The sequence below is a fragment of the Bufo gargarizans genome, chromosome 1, assembly GCF_014858855.1.
Source record: "Bufo gargarizans isolate SCDJY-AF-19 chromosome 1, ASM1485885v1, whole genome shotgun sequence".
NCBI lineage: Eukaryota > Metazoa > Chordata > Amphibia > Anura > Bufonidae > Bufo > Bufo gargarizans.
Genome location: NC_058080.1, coordinates 282,046,438 through 282,064,836, shown reverse-complemented (window position 1 = coordinate 282,064,836; position 18,399 = coordinate 282,046,438). Strand labels below are relative to the sequence as shown.

The 18,399-nt window shown below is 44.4% G+C and overlaps 1 protein-coding gene across 5 annotated transcripts in view; it reads right to left on the bottom strand.

Moving 5' to 3' along the window:
- The window catches only part of WDFY3 (WD repeat and FYVE domain containing 3), a 315,047-nt gene that overhangs the window by 11,872 nt on the left and 284,776 nt on the right, over window positions 1-18,399 (bottom strand). For all 5 annotated transcript variants that reach the window (XM_044304189.1, XM_044304218.1, XM_044304197.1 and 2 more), the window contains 10 exons: window positions 16,728-16,782; window positions 15,566-15,685; window positions 12,182-12,299; window positions 11,462-11,568; window positions 11,126-11,279; window positions 7,997-8,088; window positions 7,249-7,461; window positions 5,181-5,328; window positions 4,069-4,223; window positions 3,827-3,985 (listed from right to left, as the gene is read on the bottom strand). In XM_044304189.1, the coding sequence (XP_044160124.1) occupies window positions 3,827-3,985; window positions 4,069-4,223; window positions 5,181-5,328; window positions 7,249-7,461; window positions 7,997-8,088; window positions 11,126-11,279; window positions 11,462-11,568; window positions 12,182-12,299; window positions 15,566-15,685; window positions 16,728-16,782 (1,321 nt within the window). The remainder of the gene's footprint in view (window positions 1-3,826; window positions 3,986-4,068; window positions 4,224-5,180; window positions 5,329-7,248; window positions 7,462-7,996; window positions 8,089-11,125; window positions 11,280-11,461; window positions 11,569-12,181; window positions 12,300-15,565; window positions 15,686-16,727; window positions 16,783-18,399) is intronic.

Sequence of the window (18,399 nt, the reverse complement as noted above, 5' to 3'; positions counted from 1 at the left end):
GGACCGGAAGAAACGGTCTGGCGGAATGGACGCAAATTCGATCTTGTATCCGCAAGATACAATCTCGAGCGCCCATGCGTCTGAGATGTGGGCCCGCCATACGTTCCTGAACAGTAGAAGGCGGCCCCCCACCCGGGTGGGTGGGGGCGCACCTTCAGGCAGAGGGCTGCTGGCCTGTGGGAGCCCGTGTGGGCTGGGGCTTGCGCCAGGTAGATTGCGTCCGAAAAAAACGGCTTCTTGCGTCTATCCTGGGCTGGGCCAGAGGAAGAAGAACCGGCCGCGGGTCTAGACCCGGTGGGCTTGCGAAAGGACCGAAAACGGGACCACGGGGGGCGCCCCTCAGCCTGGACTGGGGGAGGAGAGTACTCTTCCCACCTGTGGCCTCAGATATAAGTTCGTCCAGACGGGTTCCGAACAAGCGGGAACCCGTGAATGGTAGGCCAGCCAAAGAGCGTTTGGAAGCGGCGTCCGCCGCCCAAACCTTCAGCCAGAGTTCCCTCCTGACAGAAACTGCCAGGGCAGAGGAACGGGCAATGAGGGCACCCGCATCAAGAGAGGCCTCACAGACAAATTTTCCGGCCTGGACAATTAGTTGGGCTAAGGAACGGAGGTCCTGTAGAGGGACGTCCGACCCTAACTCCCGTTCCAGTTGCAAACCCCATTCAGAGACCGCTTTACCAGCCCAGGCGGAGGCAAAGACCGGTCTAAGGGCCGAACCAGAGGCAGTAAATATGGCCTTGGAGAGGGATTCCGTACGACGGTCCTCAGCAGACTGGAGGGAAGATCCGTCTTGTACAGGAATAGTAGTGCTTTTGGACAGGCGAGCCACGGGAGGATCAACCTTAGGCGGGGACGTCCACGTGGTCACAGAATCCGCTGGAAAGGGATAACAAATGTCCAGCTTTTTGGGTGTAACAAAGCGGACGTTAGGCCGGGTCCAAGCCTTGGACACCACAGAAGAAAAATCAGCGTGGATGGGAAAGACCTTGGAGGCCTGTCTGGGGCGAAGAAAGGACACGCCGGCCTGTTCAGAGCTGGGGGGGTCATCGTGTATGTGAAAGGTATCACGGATGCTAGTGATAAGATGCCCCACCGCGGACGCCAATTTGGACGGAAGCTCTGAGTCCATGTCCACGTCCGAATCCGCCAGTTCTCCCTCAGAAGGCGTATCCCTTTGAGAGGATAGACTTGACTGAGCTCGCACGCATGGCGGAGAGAGCGAAGCATCTGGAGAAGATGTGCGCTCAACCCTTGAACGTTTCTGAATATGCCGGGCCCTGGAAGATTCGCTGGGAGGCAGGGAATCAGTGGGGGCGGCAGAAACGGTAGTCCCAGCGGGTGCGACAGGGATTGTGGCAGCCTGCGGGAGAGGCGGTCTATCCACGAGACGGCCCACTACGTGTGTAAGGCTTTCCACCGCCTGAGACAGAGACCTAGCCCAGTCAGGGGGTTCAGAGGCACCGGGGGGCGCAGCAGAAAGCGGGCCCTGCACCGGGGCCTGACATGCAAGGCAATGCGGCTCAGATTGCCCACGCGGAAAAAGTTCCTTGCAGGCGGTACAGGCATGGTACCAGGGTTTGGGGGCACCCGTGGGATCTGACATGTTGAAAGAGTGGTCGTACCCTGATACAGAGACCACAAGGGGTTGCAGCAGCTATGACCAGGAGGGTTAGGAGAGGGTTAACTGTCCTACCAGTGTCAGAAGAACGTCAGGAGTGAAGTCCAGATCAACAGCTGCAGAAAGGCAGCAACAGCAGAGAGCGTGCGTCCCAGAACGCAATCTATGCACCAGGAGTCTCCCACGTGGCTCAGCTTCCAGAACGGAGTGAGGAAGCGCGGCAAAAAACCTCAGCAGAGGCGCGGGAAGAAGCTCCGCCCCCTACACGTTTGAATGTCTCCTGTGAAGGAGAACGTAACCCCGCCCCCAATGACGCGCGCGCGCGCGAAAAAAGAGCACGCCCCCTGCTGCCGTGACTCTCAGGTTTATGTCCGTAGAATAAGGCCCGCAGGCCCAAGTGCGCGGCGATATGCAGGTGGGTGACCTCACCGAGCCTCCTCTGTCACAATGTCCCCCGCCGAGCCCGAACCGCCGATGTCGGGCCTAAGCCCCGCCCCCCGATCACGCACGGAGCGGCGGCGGCGGGGAGGGAGAAGGATGTCAGGAGAGTAATCCGGGCCCAATAAACAGCGTGGGGAATCAGCCATTGGGGAGCGGAAGCAGCCGCAGATGGGGAGATCTACAGAGCGCTCAAATGACGACCACGGGTGCCCCCCCAAACCCAGTGCAAATAGGGACAGGGTATGGGCTGGAAAAGCCATCTTACCTGTCTTCACCCTCAGTTCCTTCCAGCAGGGTCGCCCCTACAGCTACTGGCACCGCAGTGGCAGGAAGCTGGGAGAGGGGCTTTGCGTGCGGGCGACCCCCTAGCTGGCGGGATGTAGGGGAGCCATTGCTGCCCAGATCCCCTATTGCTTCTGTGGGGGAGGCAGCAGTGCAGATAGTTGGCACTGGCGCAGCTCACCCCGGGAGAGCAGAGAGGCCAATGCGTCTCTGGTATCCCTAGGAAAAAACAAAAATAAAATAACAAATTAGAGAAAAAATTACAACAAGGAGAAAACAGCCCTGCAGTAGCAGGGAGTGTCTTGCCTCCTTGGACACTAAGCTAAAACTGGTAGCCTCTATCTCCAGGCTGAGGGTATAGCTGATGGAGGAGGGGCTTAACAGTTTTACTTAGTGTCACGCCTCCTAGGGAGCTGAGCTATACCAAGGTCTGTGTCCCCCAAGGAAAATGGGCGAGAAAGTCGGATTCCCACCAATCTAATGAGAATAGGCCATCATAAAAATAAAAATAAATCTAGATAACTACACAGTTGGACTCCTGTTATAGGATCACTTCAAACGACACAACCAGACTGCTGTAATAGGAGGTGGTCCAGACTACAAGGCCATACTGTTATTATAGGGGGAGGTTCGGACTACACAATCAGACTGCTATTATAGGGGGAGGTCCAGACCACACAACCGGACTGCTATTATAGGGGGAGGTCCAGACTACACAGCCAGACTGCTATTATAACAGGAGGTCCAGACTGTACACCCAAAGTGCTATTATAGGGAGAGGTTCGGACTACACAACCAGACTGCCATTATAAGGGGAGATTCAGACTACACAACCAGACTGCTATTATAAGGGGAGGTCCAGACTACACAACCAGACTGCTATTATAACGGGAGGCCCAGACTGTACACACAAAGTGCTATTATAAGGGGAGGTTCAGACTACACAACCAGACTACTATTATAAGGGGAGGTTCAGACTACACAACCAGACTGCTATTATAAGGGGAGGTCCAGACTATACAACCAGACTGCTATTATAAGGGGAGGTTCAGACTACACAACCAGACTGCTATTATAAGGGGAGGTTCAGACTACACAACCAGACTGCTATTATAAGGGGAGGTTCAGACTACTATTATAACGGGAGGCTACACAGCCAAACTACTCTTATAGGAAGTGGTCTAGACTACAAAACTGTTAGAGTGTGTGGGGGAAGGATGGGGGCGTCCAGATGACATAACCAGACTGCTGTTATAGGAGGTGGTCCAGACCACAAAACCAGAATGCTGTAATAGGTGTTGGCTCAGACTACCCAACCAGACTGTTGTTGTATGTAGATGTGGAGACTATACAGCCAAATTTCTGTAATAAAGGGGTCCGGACTATATACTCAGACTGCTGTTAAAGGGGGGAAAGTCCAGACCAGACAAACAGAATACAGGTATATGTGGTGCTTCAGACTACACAGCAAGTTTTTTTACAAACCTGTTTCAATGTAAGGGATTTTGCCTTTTCTTTTGATGTTCCCATCTCCCATACACAGATCACCGTACTTGTTCCCCCAGTGATAACCATTTTGGGGTTTGGGCAAATGGCACAGAGAATCTGCCCCCATTCAGATAGACATTCATAGACAACAACAGCCTGGAAAACAAGAGAAATATTTTGTACCAATGTAACAAGCAAACGTTGCCTTAATATCAGCAGAGAAGGTCAGTATTACAAACCTTGTCGGACTCGTATGTTCCCAGTCTGCAACTGAGGTCTGCATAGCCCCATGCAAAAGTCTTGTTCCAGGTGGGTGGAATGAGAACTTTGTTCTGTTCTACAGCCAGAATGCCCTTATCTGTGCAGACAATCTGACCAACGGGCTCTTTCAGTTCTTAGAAAAATGACAGAGGTTTATGAATGCATGGATATTAATAAGCCTATATAACACATGCAGAGGTATAGGAGTGTAACAATAGGTCTTTTTCTACTGACACGTCACACTGGGGTGGGTGAATATGTAGCAGTACCATAATTTGCACACAGAGCCACTGGTCACGTGACAGGTGTTGTGTGCAAGATTGCAGGGCCATCACAGTGTAGTGGTGATCTCATACAAATTAATGGGGTCGCAGCACAAGTCGCACGTGTGCCGCAACTGGAAGCCCCGAATTGCAAAAAATCCAGCAGAGTTGGAATTTTTTGCGATTCAGGGGTAGCAGTCGCAGCACACATGCGACTCCCGCTGTGCCCTCCAACATTTCTATTCAACAAACATATCTAAATAATATCATTTTGTATTATGTCAAATAGAACGGGTGTATTTATGAGCTGGAGTTTATTGCAATGAAGACACAATGTATAGTACAGGCTTTGTTCTACTGTTATACTAGCTTGTGTTGATTTTGTGGTTAAAGTATTTTTTAGGGTGTGTTCACATCACGTTTTAGGATACCAAAACACAGCACATATACATTTTTTTTTTTTACAATGGAACTCTATGGTGAACAGATGCCACTTTATGGCATCAGTCTGAGGCATCCGTATAACCTATACTTTTTTTGTATACGTTAAACGGATGGGAAAAACGTGATGCGAAGCCACCCTTATTGACATCACAAAACTGTATTGGTAGGCCATGTGTATGTATAGGCTGTGTTCTGCTGAGATGATAAAGGTCTGTGTGTATTTATAGGCTAAGCTTATGTCTGATAGTATAAGTATATAGAGTGCTCTCTATAGTGAAGACACAATACTGTTTGTATTTACAGCTTGTGCTTTACTGTGATGCCATAATTGTGTAATAATAGCTGTAAGGATGTTACTAGTGTGTATTCTCTATTGTCAATACCTTTGACCGGAGCCAAGGATGGCCTCAAATTATCCAAATGATGAAAAAATATCTTGTCACATGCAGATCCCAAGGGCATAGACACTGATGATATGTCTCCATTCATGCGACTCCTAACACGTTTTGGTGGATGAGGTTTTTTAAATAGCTGAATGAGGAAGGAAAGGTAAGAAACATTCATATTAAGATATTAAATATGTTGAATTCAATAAAGTGAAGTCCACTTTTGCTGAATTAGCTACATGATGTTGAATATAGTTTGGAAGCATCTGGATTCATATACTTAAAAGTGAAGGCGTAACTGGAGCATTACGTCTAAGGGTACTTTCATACTAGCGTTTTTCTTTTCCGGCATAGAGTTATGTTCTAGGGGCTCTATACCGGAAAGGAACTGATCAGTTTTATCCCCATGCATTCTGAATGGAGAGCAATCCGTTCAGGATGCATCAGGATGTCTTCAGTTCAGTCATTTTGACTGTTCAGGACGAAGATAATACCGCAGCTTGCTATGGTTTTATCTCTGGCCAAAAAAACTGAACACTTGCCTGAATGCATTTTTTCCCATAGGAATGTATTAGTGCCGGCATTCAAAATACATTTTGCGCATGCGCAGAACGAAAAAAAATCAAAACGGATCAGTTTGTCTGTATGACAAACGGACAGACGAATCCGTTCTTGCAATGCATCTACAAATGCTGTCCGGTTGCATGCTGATTCCCTGATCCGGCAGGCAGTTCCAGCGACAGAACTGCTTGCCAGATCATTCTGCCGCAAGTGTGATGGTACCCTAATTATTTAGGCTTCAGAGTACTGGGCATTTGGTGTTTTCACATCTCATACATGAATGGCATGGAAAAGATGGGAAGACCAACAGTAGTGCACCCCCCCCCCCCCCCCCCACCACCACTCAATTAAAATTACAGATAAGGCTACTTTCACACTAGCGTTCGGGCAGATCCGTTCTGAACGGATCCGCTCATATTAATGCAGACGGTGGCTCCGTTCAGAACGGATCCGTCTGCATTAAAATGGCAAAAAAAAGCTAAGTGTGAAAATAGCCTCGGACGGATCCGTCCAGACTTTCAATGTAAAGTCAATGGGGGACGGATCCGCTTGAAGATTGAGCCATATTGTGGCATCTTCAAACGGATCCGTCCCCATTGACTTACATTGTAAGTCTGGACGGATCCGTACGCTTCCGCACGGCCAGGCGGACACCCGAACGCTGCAAGCAGCATTCAGCTGTCCGCCTGTCCGTGCGGAGGCGAGCGGAGCAGAGGCTGAACGCCGCCAGACTGATGCAGTCTGAGCGGATCCGCTCCATTCAGACTGCATCAGGGCTGGACGGCTGCGTTCGGGTCCGCTCGTGAGCCCCTTCAAACGGAGCTCACGAGCGGACACCCGAACGCTAGTGTGAAAGTAGCCTAAATTAGGCTACTTTCACACTAGCGTTCGTCGGTCCGCTCGTGAGCTCCGTTTGAAGGGGCTCACGAGCGGACCCGAACGCAGCCGTCCAGCCCTGATGCAGTCTGAATGGAGAGGATCCGCTCAGACTGCATCAGTCTGGCGGCGTTCAGCCTCCGCTCCGCTCGCCTCCGCACGGACAGGCGGACAGCTGAACGCTGCTTGCAGCGTTCGGGTGTCCGCCTGGCCGTGCGGAGGCGTGCGGATCCGTCCAGACTTACAATGTAAGTCAATGGGGACGGATCCGTTTGAAGATGCCACAATATGGCTCAATCTTCAGGCGGATCCGTCCCCCATTGACTTTACATTGAAAGTCTGGACGGATCCGTACGAGGCTATTTTCACACTTAGCTGTTATATGCTAAAAATAATGCAGACGGATCCGTTCTGAACGGAGCCTCCGTCTGCATTATTATGATCGGATCCGTTCAGAACGGATCCGATCGAACGCTAGTGTGAAAGTAGCCTTAAGGAAGTAAATAGCATATATGCAATACAACGGCCAGACAAGACGGAATCAATGCCGTGTGGTTGAATATAAGGCCCTCCATTCTTTCTTATAAGTATAATCCTCATAAATAGAAATACTTCAAAGCTTCTTTACCTGCTTAGGTATCTGGCCAAAATTATTAATGAAGCCTATGGTAGCGGTCTCTTTCAAAGGGTCATTAATGTTGTAGATGTCCACTTGTCCCTCATAGAAAAGGTGATGAAAAACATTGACAGCATCTACAGCAGCTGGCCCCTGTTGCTTGTACCCGAAGATCAGGTCTATCCATTCATGCAGGTGGGCACTGACGTAGTCACATTCCAGAGCCTGAGTGAACAGTAATAGCCTTTATGCTGAAAACTGGGACACATTGTCCGCTAAAGTAATAGACATTTATCAAAAGGAAAATATCTATAACAATTCTGGTACGCATTTACAAGCAAAAAGTGATATAGTTAAAAAATGTATTATATACTATATAAGTTGTTTTTATTTCATTTTTTAATTAATTATTCATATCATACTACGGATCCCATGTATAGAACGAGTGAGGGGCAGTAACGTTTTAAAATTTAAAGTTTAAGTTTTAAAACGTTACTGCCCCTCACTCGTTCTATACATTCCTTGTTACAGAGCAGTACACCTTGGGAGAGTGTTTAAACACCATCTCCCTCTAGGGACCACCCTTTTGGTTTTCAATACTACGGATCCCATAAGAGCAGCTCATAAAAAAAATGTACAGATAAACAAAACAGGCAACAGGTACCGATACAAGCACTATTTTGGAAAAGAAACTGGTATCTATTCAGTTGAAAACATCCATAGAATATAATGTATGTATGACATTGCCTTCTCCCTTTACCTCTCTATGCACACGGATAAATTCCCGAGGGTCCCCTTTGGCCCATGGGGGTAGTATTACATCACCAAGCTTTGTTCCATTTTGTTTACAACCTGCAGAAATAAAGGACAGGCAATACGGGATAATTAATTGGTTCATTTAATGGTACGTTGAAAATAATAATGCTAATTATAATAAAATTATAGATGATATGTTAATAACGGAAAAAAAACGAATCCAAAATGAGGTCTTATAAAATTCATATTTTCGCCATAAGAATTTGTCTTGCATTTTGAAGATTTTAATTTTCTTATTATTTCATTGTCATCAGTCTGAGCTGACGGGAATGCAATACAGTATTTCAGTTTAAAAGGGTTTTCTGAGATTTTGATACTAATGACCTCATCAGTATCCGATCAGTGGGTGTCTGACTCCCGGGACCACAGCCGATCAGCTGTTTGAGAAGGCACTGGCGTTTCTGTGAGCGCTGTTGCCCTCTTGCAGCTTACCAAGCACAGCACCGTACATTGTATAGCTGCTGTGCTTGGTATTGCAGCTCAGCCCCATTCACTTCTATGGGGCAGAGTTGCTCCTAGACCACGTGACTGATGAACGTGTCGTCACTGACATAGGAAAAACAGTGAGAAGACCTCGGTCATCAGTAGGAAAAGCTTGGAAAACCCCTTTAATACCAAAGACAACACATAGGGAGAAATGTATCAACCCCCATGCGTCGGAAAAGTGGCATCAAAAAGTTGCGCAACCACCATTTGCGCAAAAAAAAAAAGTTTTTTTCCACCATGCTCGCCACTTTTCTGAAAAGATAGCGTGGCTAGTGGGAGGGGAGGTGTCCTCCTGTGCAGTGATGGCCAGTTCGCATTGTTCGCCCACCACATGCGGGCTGCCATCTTAACTCACAAGTCCAGCGATGCACAGGTAAGCCCTTACCTGTGCCTGCGCCGCAAGCCGGTCTGAAACAAATGTGGTCACCCGGAGCAGGCAGTTCTGAGAACAGCCCGATGAAGGCCCGCAGCGGCTGTTCTCGGGACTGCCTGCTCCCGGTGACCGAATTTGTTTCAGACCGGCTCCCGTCACAGATAAGGGCTTACCTGTGCATCGCAGGACTTGTGAGTCAAGATGGCAGATCGCATGTGTTCGTTGGCGAACTGGCCATCACTGCTCCTGTGGCCAGGGAAATTTACAATAATTTATACCAGAAACTGGTGTAAATGATAGCTTACAGCTAGCATAGATTTGACTCTGGTTTATAAAGGTCCAGATGTGTCCTAAAAAGTAGGCACTTCTCACTTTAGCACAAGCTAGATCAAGACTGTCGTATAAAAGGCCTTGATAATGAACGTCTTGATAAGTTTTCCCCATGGTATATACAAATTTACAGGTTTCCCATAACCAGCTAGATGAAGAAGTGCTGACCCATCGGGGAAAATTTATCAAAATGAATGTAGGGAAAGGTAAAGAATTATACAAATAATTTGATTCCAGCTCTCAAATATCACTGGCTCATTGTAAAAAGTAGCAGCGAGCTTAGTTTCTACCTGCAACTCCTCCAGATTTCCCTTGCCTTGTAACATATTTGTTTTATTAACTACTGGTTAAGTCATGTACATGTATATAATAGAGGACGATATTACATGCTGTTTTCTTCCTATTCAGGGCTCATGCACATGACCGTTGGATGTTTTGTGGTCTGCAAACTGCGGATCCGCAAAACATGGATACTGGCTGTGTGCATTCTGCGCAACAGCTGGCCCCTAATGGAACAGTCCTATCCTTGTCTGTAATGCGGACAAATTTTTTTATTTTTTTGCAAGAACGGCCATGCGGACACGTATTTTTTGTGGCCCCATTGAAGTGAATGGTTCTGCATATGGGCCATGATCCCTTATGCATATGGAATAAGATTTAATACAGAAAAAGTAACAAAGTTTGTTGAGATTTGTAGATGTAGGTTCTGGTTACATCTCTGTACTGGTTAACATTCATAATGGAAGCCACAAACTTTATTGCAGATTCTCCCAAAAGTAACCTGACAGACCTCATTGATGTATAATGGGGTCCACTGGGGCTCCCATCATGTTGATGTCAACAGCAGCGCTGCATACTGTAGAAATCTTGCCATCAAAAGTGATGGAACTGCCGTCAGAGACTCAGAATAAACATATAGTCTTAAAGGTTTTTTTTTAGGCTCCTGATATTGATAACCTTTAGGATAGGTCATTAATGTCCAAATCAGTAGGGGCCCGACACCCCGCACGGTCGTACCTCCAGCGTCTAGCATCAGCACTAGCTCTTGGATGGAGCAGGAAGCAGAAAGCTCTGTTCCAAGTATAGTGGTTGTGCTGAAGTGAATGGGAGCTGAGCTGCCGGCACTCGATATGACCACTACACTTTGAACAGAGCTGTGCTTCCTTTTCCATTCAAAGTGCTACTTATAGCGCCAGAGGCTGCAGGAAACACCCGATTGCTGTGGGGTTTTGGGTCCCCATTTATCAGATATTGATAACAGGATAAGTCATCAATATCAGGAGCATGGAAAACCCCTTTAACCACAGCATGTGAATTTTTTCATTATGTTAAAATTTAGGCTACTTTCACACTTGCGGCAGTGTGATCCGGCAAGCAGTTCCGTCGTCGGAACTGCCTGCCGGATCCGCCGATCTGGATGTGATAAAGCATTCGTGAGACGGATCCAGATGAGGATCCATCTCACAAATGCATTGCAAGAACGGATTTGTCTCTCTGCTTGTCATGCGGATAGACCGATCCGTCTTGTATTTTTTTTCCACAGTTTTCCCGGTCTACGCATGTGCAGACCGGAAGGACGGAGTCGTCCTTGAGGCGTTTCTTATTGCCGGATCCAGCACTAATACATGTCAATTCCGGCAACTGATCAGGCATTTTGGACGGAGATAATACCGTAGCATGCTGCGGTTTTATCTTTTGCCTGATCAGTCAACAAGACTGAACTGATACATCCTGAACGGATTACTCTCCATTCAGAATGCATGGGGATATGCCTGATCAGTTCTTTTCCGGTATAGAGCCCCTAAGACGGAACTCTATGCCGGAAAAGAAAACCGCTAGTGTGAAAATACCCTTATTGCTATTTATTATTTTATAAGCTCATACCAAGGTCAAAGTTGTTGGAGTTGAGAAGAAACTCAGGCAGGTAGAAAAATTCCGGAATTAGTTCCTTCACATCTGCCATGTTGTGTTTGGATGCAGAGTACCAGGCCTCACGTACACTGTGGAACATTCGATCGGCCAGGTCAAAGTGTCCACCCTACAATGGGGAAAATGGATGGGTGTAATATTTACTATCAATATTTGTATTTCAAACTTATTTCCATTGATATATAGATTGCATAGAGAGAGTTAAGACAGATCAATAAAAGATGTAGATAGATTAGATATAGAGATATTGTTTTAAAAAATTAGGTCATTATGTTAACAGTAAATACATACCTGAAGCCTGAGGAAGATCTGAGTAAATGGCTCCATTCGGACTAGATACGATGCCACAATCATAGCGGAGGAATAATGTGTCCCGTAGTGATAAGCTGGTGTCTCTCCTACATAAAAAAACGCATAGTGAAAATGATAAATATTGAGGGTTTACAATGATGTAGACAACTAATAAACCTGCTTCAGTAATCGGAGGCTGAAAAGCAAAAAAAATAAAATAAAATTTAAAAAAATTATAATTGTTCCTACAGCAGTTGTTTTCACTGAGGCAAGTGCCATTGATGTATCTGCTTAGTGTGATACTCCTAGTTAAAGGGGTTGTGCCATAAACTAATAATCACTTTAAAGTGTATTTTTTATCAATTACTCTAGCTCCTGTTCATCCAATTTTTTCAGATTTACCCCATTTGCAGTTTTCTCTTACCCCCCATGCTTGAATCCTACTTCCTGATTTGTCATGTGTCTGCTATCCCATTATACCTTAGGGCAGTGAGAGGTGTCCTGACATCAGCAGGACATGTGACACTAACCTACGTCCTACATTACCAGGCTCCACTACAGGACGCAACCTACAGCAACTGAATATCAGAACAGATTTGCCCTAGAGTGTAATAGTAGGCTAATAACTTTAGAATAAGGCAGTTTTGATAAATGGTGGTATCTGGGGAAAGCTCAGGTCATCTTTGGCATTATCTGAAATATGGTATTACAAAAACTCACCATTGGGATCTTCCCAATCTTTGTAACGCTTCTTATACTGTGCCAGTCTGTCATCAGTTTGTGCTCCCATAGGCTTGGCAAGGTTTCTAAAAGTCTTAGGATTGATCAAGTCCAGCTCCTTCAATAGAATATAAGAAGTACACGTTATTAAATGGCCTCCATAACCGATACATTACGTTTTCCTAAAATGTTTAGGGGGGTTTTATCATCTGGGATATTAGTGGAATATCGCTAGTATATGCCACCAATGTCAGATAGGTGCGGGTCCTACTTCTGGGACCCGCACCTATCTCCAGAATGGGCCCCTGAAATTGAGAGAGAGAGTACCGCACATTTTCAGCAGTCCCAAAGAAATGAATGGAGGGCGGACATGCATGCGTGGTGCGCTCTCACTCACTTTGGGGGCTCTGATCTACAGATAAGTGTGGGTCCCAGAGGTGAGACCCTCACCTATCTGACACTGATTGCATATACCAGGATGAGTAGGTGCTCATTATTGACAGTTCTATCCCAGCTTGCAGAGTGCCGCCATGAGATTGTGGGAGAACAATAGATTTATTTAATGGTTGTCCAGTTTAAGATGAAAATGTTTAATTTTAATTCTCCTCTGCTTAGAATGTGTTACAATTTTATCCAGTCTAGACAATCCTCTGAAAGCTAAGTACCTCAGCAACACAAATCTCATCTGTCTGGATAGTTTTCTACAATGTATTAGTGTAGTTAAAAAGTGTTAGGCTACTTTCACACCAGCGCTTTTACTGGATCCGGCAGGGTTCAGCACAAAACGCTTCCGTTACTGATAATACTGATACTGATAATCCATTATGAACGGATCCGGTTGTATTATCTTTAACATTGCCAAGACGGATCAGTCATAACTCCATTGAAAATCAATAGGGGACGGATCCATTTTCTTTTGTGCATTGTGGGTCATGACTGATCCGTCTTGCGCCGCATCCTAGGACGGAAAGCACACAGCAGCATGCTGTGGTTCGCTCTCCGGTATGAGAACGAAACGGAATACATTTTGGAGCATTTCGTTCTGTTCATTGACAATGAATGGGGACAAAACGGAAGCTTTTTTTTCTGGTATTGAGACCACGGAACTCAATACCGGAAAATATTAATGCTAGTGTGAAAGTAGCCTTAAATGGTTTTTTTTTAAATCAAAAATGACACTGCACTTTGTGATCATATGCAACCTGCGGCCTTCCAGCTGTTGCAAAACGACAACTCCCAACATGCCCGAACAGCCTACAGCAGTGCATTGTGGGGGTTGTAGTTTTACAACAGCTGGAGGGCTGGAGGTTGAGCATGCCTGCTATAAAGCAAAGTAAGTACCTTGATGCATGTTTCGATCAAGATGAGCTTTCCTCATTCTTCCTGGTTGTGGGCTTGTCAGTTGCGATGCATGCAGCTCTTCTCAGCATCCACCCACTGCACCTCCTAGCAGCGATGATCCACACCCTCTACCTCTCATTCTCCCCCACCCATTACACCAACTGACTGCGCAGGCTCCTAAGGCTTGTTTGGGGGCCAGCTAATACACTCTGCTCCTACAGCGCTTGCGCAGAGATCCACTCTTGCACATGTGCTGCAGTAAATGAGCACAGGGGCAGACAATAAACGTGTTGCCGGTTATGATAACAGCTTCATTTTGAATTGGATGTAGCCATCACATGCACAATGAATGGCATGTGGTCTGGGCACTTAACGGAACTGCATTTACTCAGCTACCTCCAGCAGTCCCATAAAACTGAAGGGAAGTTGATAGTGCGCATGAATGACTGCCGCTCCTTTCAGACAGGAGAACACATGGTCCACATTCTCAAAAGGTGGGGCCCCCACCAATCAGACACTTATCCCATATAGCATGGATAAGGGATAACTGTTTGTCATGAGAAAACCCCCATAAGTCCAGAAGCGGCACAAAGATTAACGGAACACTATGGTGTTGTCGATTGTAGCAGCAATAAGAGCTGCCATATAAACTATTGTATTCCATGTGACATATCCATCACATAAAATGGACACCAACACCACCGACTGGGTTCTGTCACATTGTCTGTCACTTTGACAGGAAGAAAAGCGCTTCATGTTGCACTAATCTTCCCATTAAAGGGGCTGTGCAATGTGATGATATTAATGACCTATCCTCAGGATAAGTCATTAATAGTAGATTGGTAAGCGTCTAACTCACAGCACCTCTGCCGATCATCTGTTTGAAGAGGTTGCAGGTGGCTCGTGCACACGCTAAATCCACTCCAGTGTTTAATTGCGCGCTGTGTAGCATGTAGCTGCAGTGTAGGTTAATTATAGCTTCCTCTCCCATTCACTTAAATGGGACAAGCAATTGTAATTACACTATGCCGCCATCATGAGTTAGACAGCGTGTAGTTAAACCATGAAAAGGACGCTGCGCTCGTCGGCAGGGAGTTGGATCCCTGACAATCTGATATTGATTACCTATCCTGAGGATAGGTTATTAAGGGCTCATGCACACAAACTTATTTTCTTTCCGTGTCCATTCCGTTTTATTTTTTTGCGGACCATATGCGGAACCATTAATTTCAATGGGTCCGGGAAAAATAACAGAAGTTACTCAGTATTCATTCCGTTTCCGCGTGTCCGTAGTTCCGTTCCGCCAAAAAATAGAACATGTCCTGTTATTGTCCGCATTACGGACTAAGATAGAACTGTTCTATTAGAGGCCACCTGTTCCGTTCCACAAAATACAGAATGCACACGGACGTCATCCGTATTTTTGTGGATCTATTATTGCAGACTGCAAAATACATACGGTCATGTGCAACAGCCTTAATGTCATCACACTGCAAACCCCTTTAAAGCGGACCTGTCACCACAAAATGCAGTGCAATCTGCAGGCAGCATGTTATAGAGCAGGAGGAGCTGAGCAGACTGATATATAGTATTATAGGAAATGATTCAGTAAAACCTGTAATTTATACATTTATATCTTTGCTTTTTCCACCTCCTTTGAATACCTATTGGCACAGGAGGGAGGGGTTATCAATGATTGACAGCTATACACACAATGCTATCAATCAGTGATCACATCTCCTGTATGTACCTATTGTTCACAGGAAATGGAAAAAGCAAAGACATAAATGTATAAATTGTAGGTTTTACCGACTTTTTTCCCACAAAACTATACATCGATCCTCTCAGCTCCTCCTGCTCTATAACATGCCGCTTTCAGATTGCACTGCATTTTCTGGTGACAGCTCCTCTCTAAATCTGACATAACCTGCAAGGCTGATGTGAACAGAGCCTAACCGGACACCACTAAGAACAGTTCAGAAGGGGAGCTTTACCATTAGACCCATATCATCAGTTTTAGAAAGGTTTGTGAGCCCCAATTACCTCAGAGTCAAAATCTGCCAGGATCCACGGGAAGACCGGGTACTGCATGAGATCATTGTATGAGCGGCCGGCCAGAGTGTTTAAGTGCATCAGATACTGGAAATTGCTGATTTCTCCTCTCTGGATAGACACGAGAGAAGAGGATTAGACACACACCACAGAGGAAGACATTCAATCTCCCCGATTTTATGGAGCTCATCTCTACGGTGTTGCTGTGGTGAAATGAGGTACAAATAACATGCCAGCCAGGTGCACAGATTTAAGGGTCATGCCGGGCAATGGTTTGTAGAAATGCCAGCCCTAAAAGACCCAAAACTCAATAACAGCCCCACAGAGAACATGGGGGAAACTTGTCAAACTAGCGCAAAGGAATTGGTTGCCCTTAGCAACCAATCAGATTCCTCCTTTCATTTTCCAAAGGAGCTGTCCAAAATGAAAGGTGAAATCGGATTAGTTGCTATGGGTAACTAAACCAGTTTTGCTTTGTGCCAGTTTAATAATTCCCTCCCTATGTCTTTATTTCTCAAGAAAATAACATACAATGCAAAAGAAATGACACATGTAGATATGCAGCCAGCATCAGTGACCTGTACCGGATTAGGGTGGATAATGCGGAAAGACTACAGGAAGGTACGGTGATAACAAAAGATAGAAAATAATAGAGGGCACTATCCAAATATGCAGTCTCCATGGCTGGTCCTTCTAGGCCTCGCCAAGCTTACGGAGGGGTAAGGTTACTGGGGCATCCATTATATGGGTTATATATGGTCAATTCATTTCATGGTTCACTAAATATACGTATGATACAATATTATATGTTGGTATGTCACTTTAGACCGCTTTATTCCACAACGGCACGTGTCCATACTGTATAGTACCGTATTCTACAGGTAAAGCAAAGCTTCTATGGTATAAAACCTCCGTAATATGGCATGATGATGGAACATGTCATATATGAACTTGGAGGTACATTATGGGCCCCTAGATCTCTATGGGGTGCTGTATTGCAGATTATTACAGGGATCTGCTATAAAGCTGTGTGCATGTAATTAGGTATACCATGTTGTGCTTCTCATCTTGTAAGGACCTGGATTGTTAAGTAGTACTGGACAATTAAATGCCAGATTATAGGCATACTACTAAAATATGCCTTCTTCCTTACCTCCCATCTTTGAGTAACAGACTTTTCTCCAACCAAAGTGCTTAGAAGCCCAGACCTAAAAATGTAAAAAAAAAAAATTATGAGATAGATACGAGATAGATATATGGATATGAGATAGATACGAGATAGATATATGGATATGAGATAGATACGAGATAGATATATGGATATGAGATAGATACGAGATAGATATATGGATATGAGATAGATACGAGATAGATATATGGATATGAGATAGATACGAGATAGATATATGGATATGAGATAGATACGAGATAGATATATGGATATGAGATAGATACGAGATAGATATATGGATATGAGATAGATACGAGATAGATATATGGATATGAGATAGATACGAGATAGATATATGGATATGAGATAGATACGAGATAGATATATGGATATGAGATAGATACGAGATAGATATATGGATATGAGATAGATACGAGATAGATATATGGATATGAGATAGATACGAGATAGATATATGGATATGAGATAGATACGAGATAGATATAAGGATATGAGATAGATACGAGATAGATATATGGATATGAGATAGATACGAGATAGATATATAAATATGAGATAGATACGAGATAGATATATGGATATGAGATAGATACGAGATAGATACGAGAAGATATATGGATATGAGATAGATACGAGATAGATATAAGGATATGAGATAGATACGAGATAGATATATGGATATGAGATAGATACGAGATAGATATAAGGATATGAGATAGATACGAGATAGATATATGGATACGAGATAGATACGAGATAGATATATGGATATGAGATAGATACAAGATAGATATATGGATATGAGATAGATACGAGATAGATATAAGGATATGAGATAGATATATGGATATGAGATAGATACGAGATAGATAAGATAGATACGAGATAGATATAAGGATATGAGATAGATACGAGATAGATATATGGATATGAGATAGATACGAGATAGATATATAAATATGAGATAGATACGAGATAGATATATGGATATGAGATAGATACGAGATAGATACGAGATAGATATATGGATATGAGATAGATACGAGATAGATATATGGATATGAGATAGATACGAGATAGATATATGGATATGAGATAGATACGAGATAGATATATGGATATGAGATAGATACGAGATAGATATATGGATATGAGATAGATACGAGATAGATATATGGATATGAGATAGATACGAGATAGATATATGGATATGAGATAGATACGAGATAGATATAAGGATATGAGATAGATACGAGATAGATATATGGATATGAGATAGATACGAGATAGATATATAAATATGAGATAGATACGAGATAGATATATGGATATGAGATAGATACGAGATAGATACGAGATAGATATATGGATATGAGATAGATACGAGATAGATATAAGGATATGAGATAGATACGAGATAGATATATGGATATGAGATAGATACGAGATAGATATAAGGATATGAGATAGATACGAGATAGATATATGGATACGAGATAGATACGAGATAGATATATGGATATGAGATAGATACAAGATAGATATATGGATATGAGATAGATACGAGATAGATATAAGGATATGAGATAGATATATGGATATGAGATAGATACGAGATAGATATATAAATATG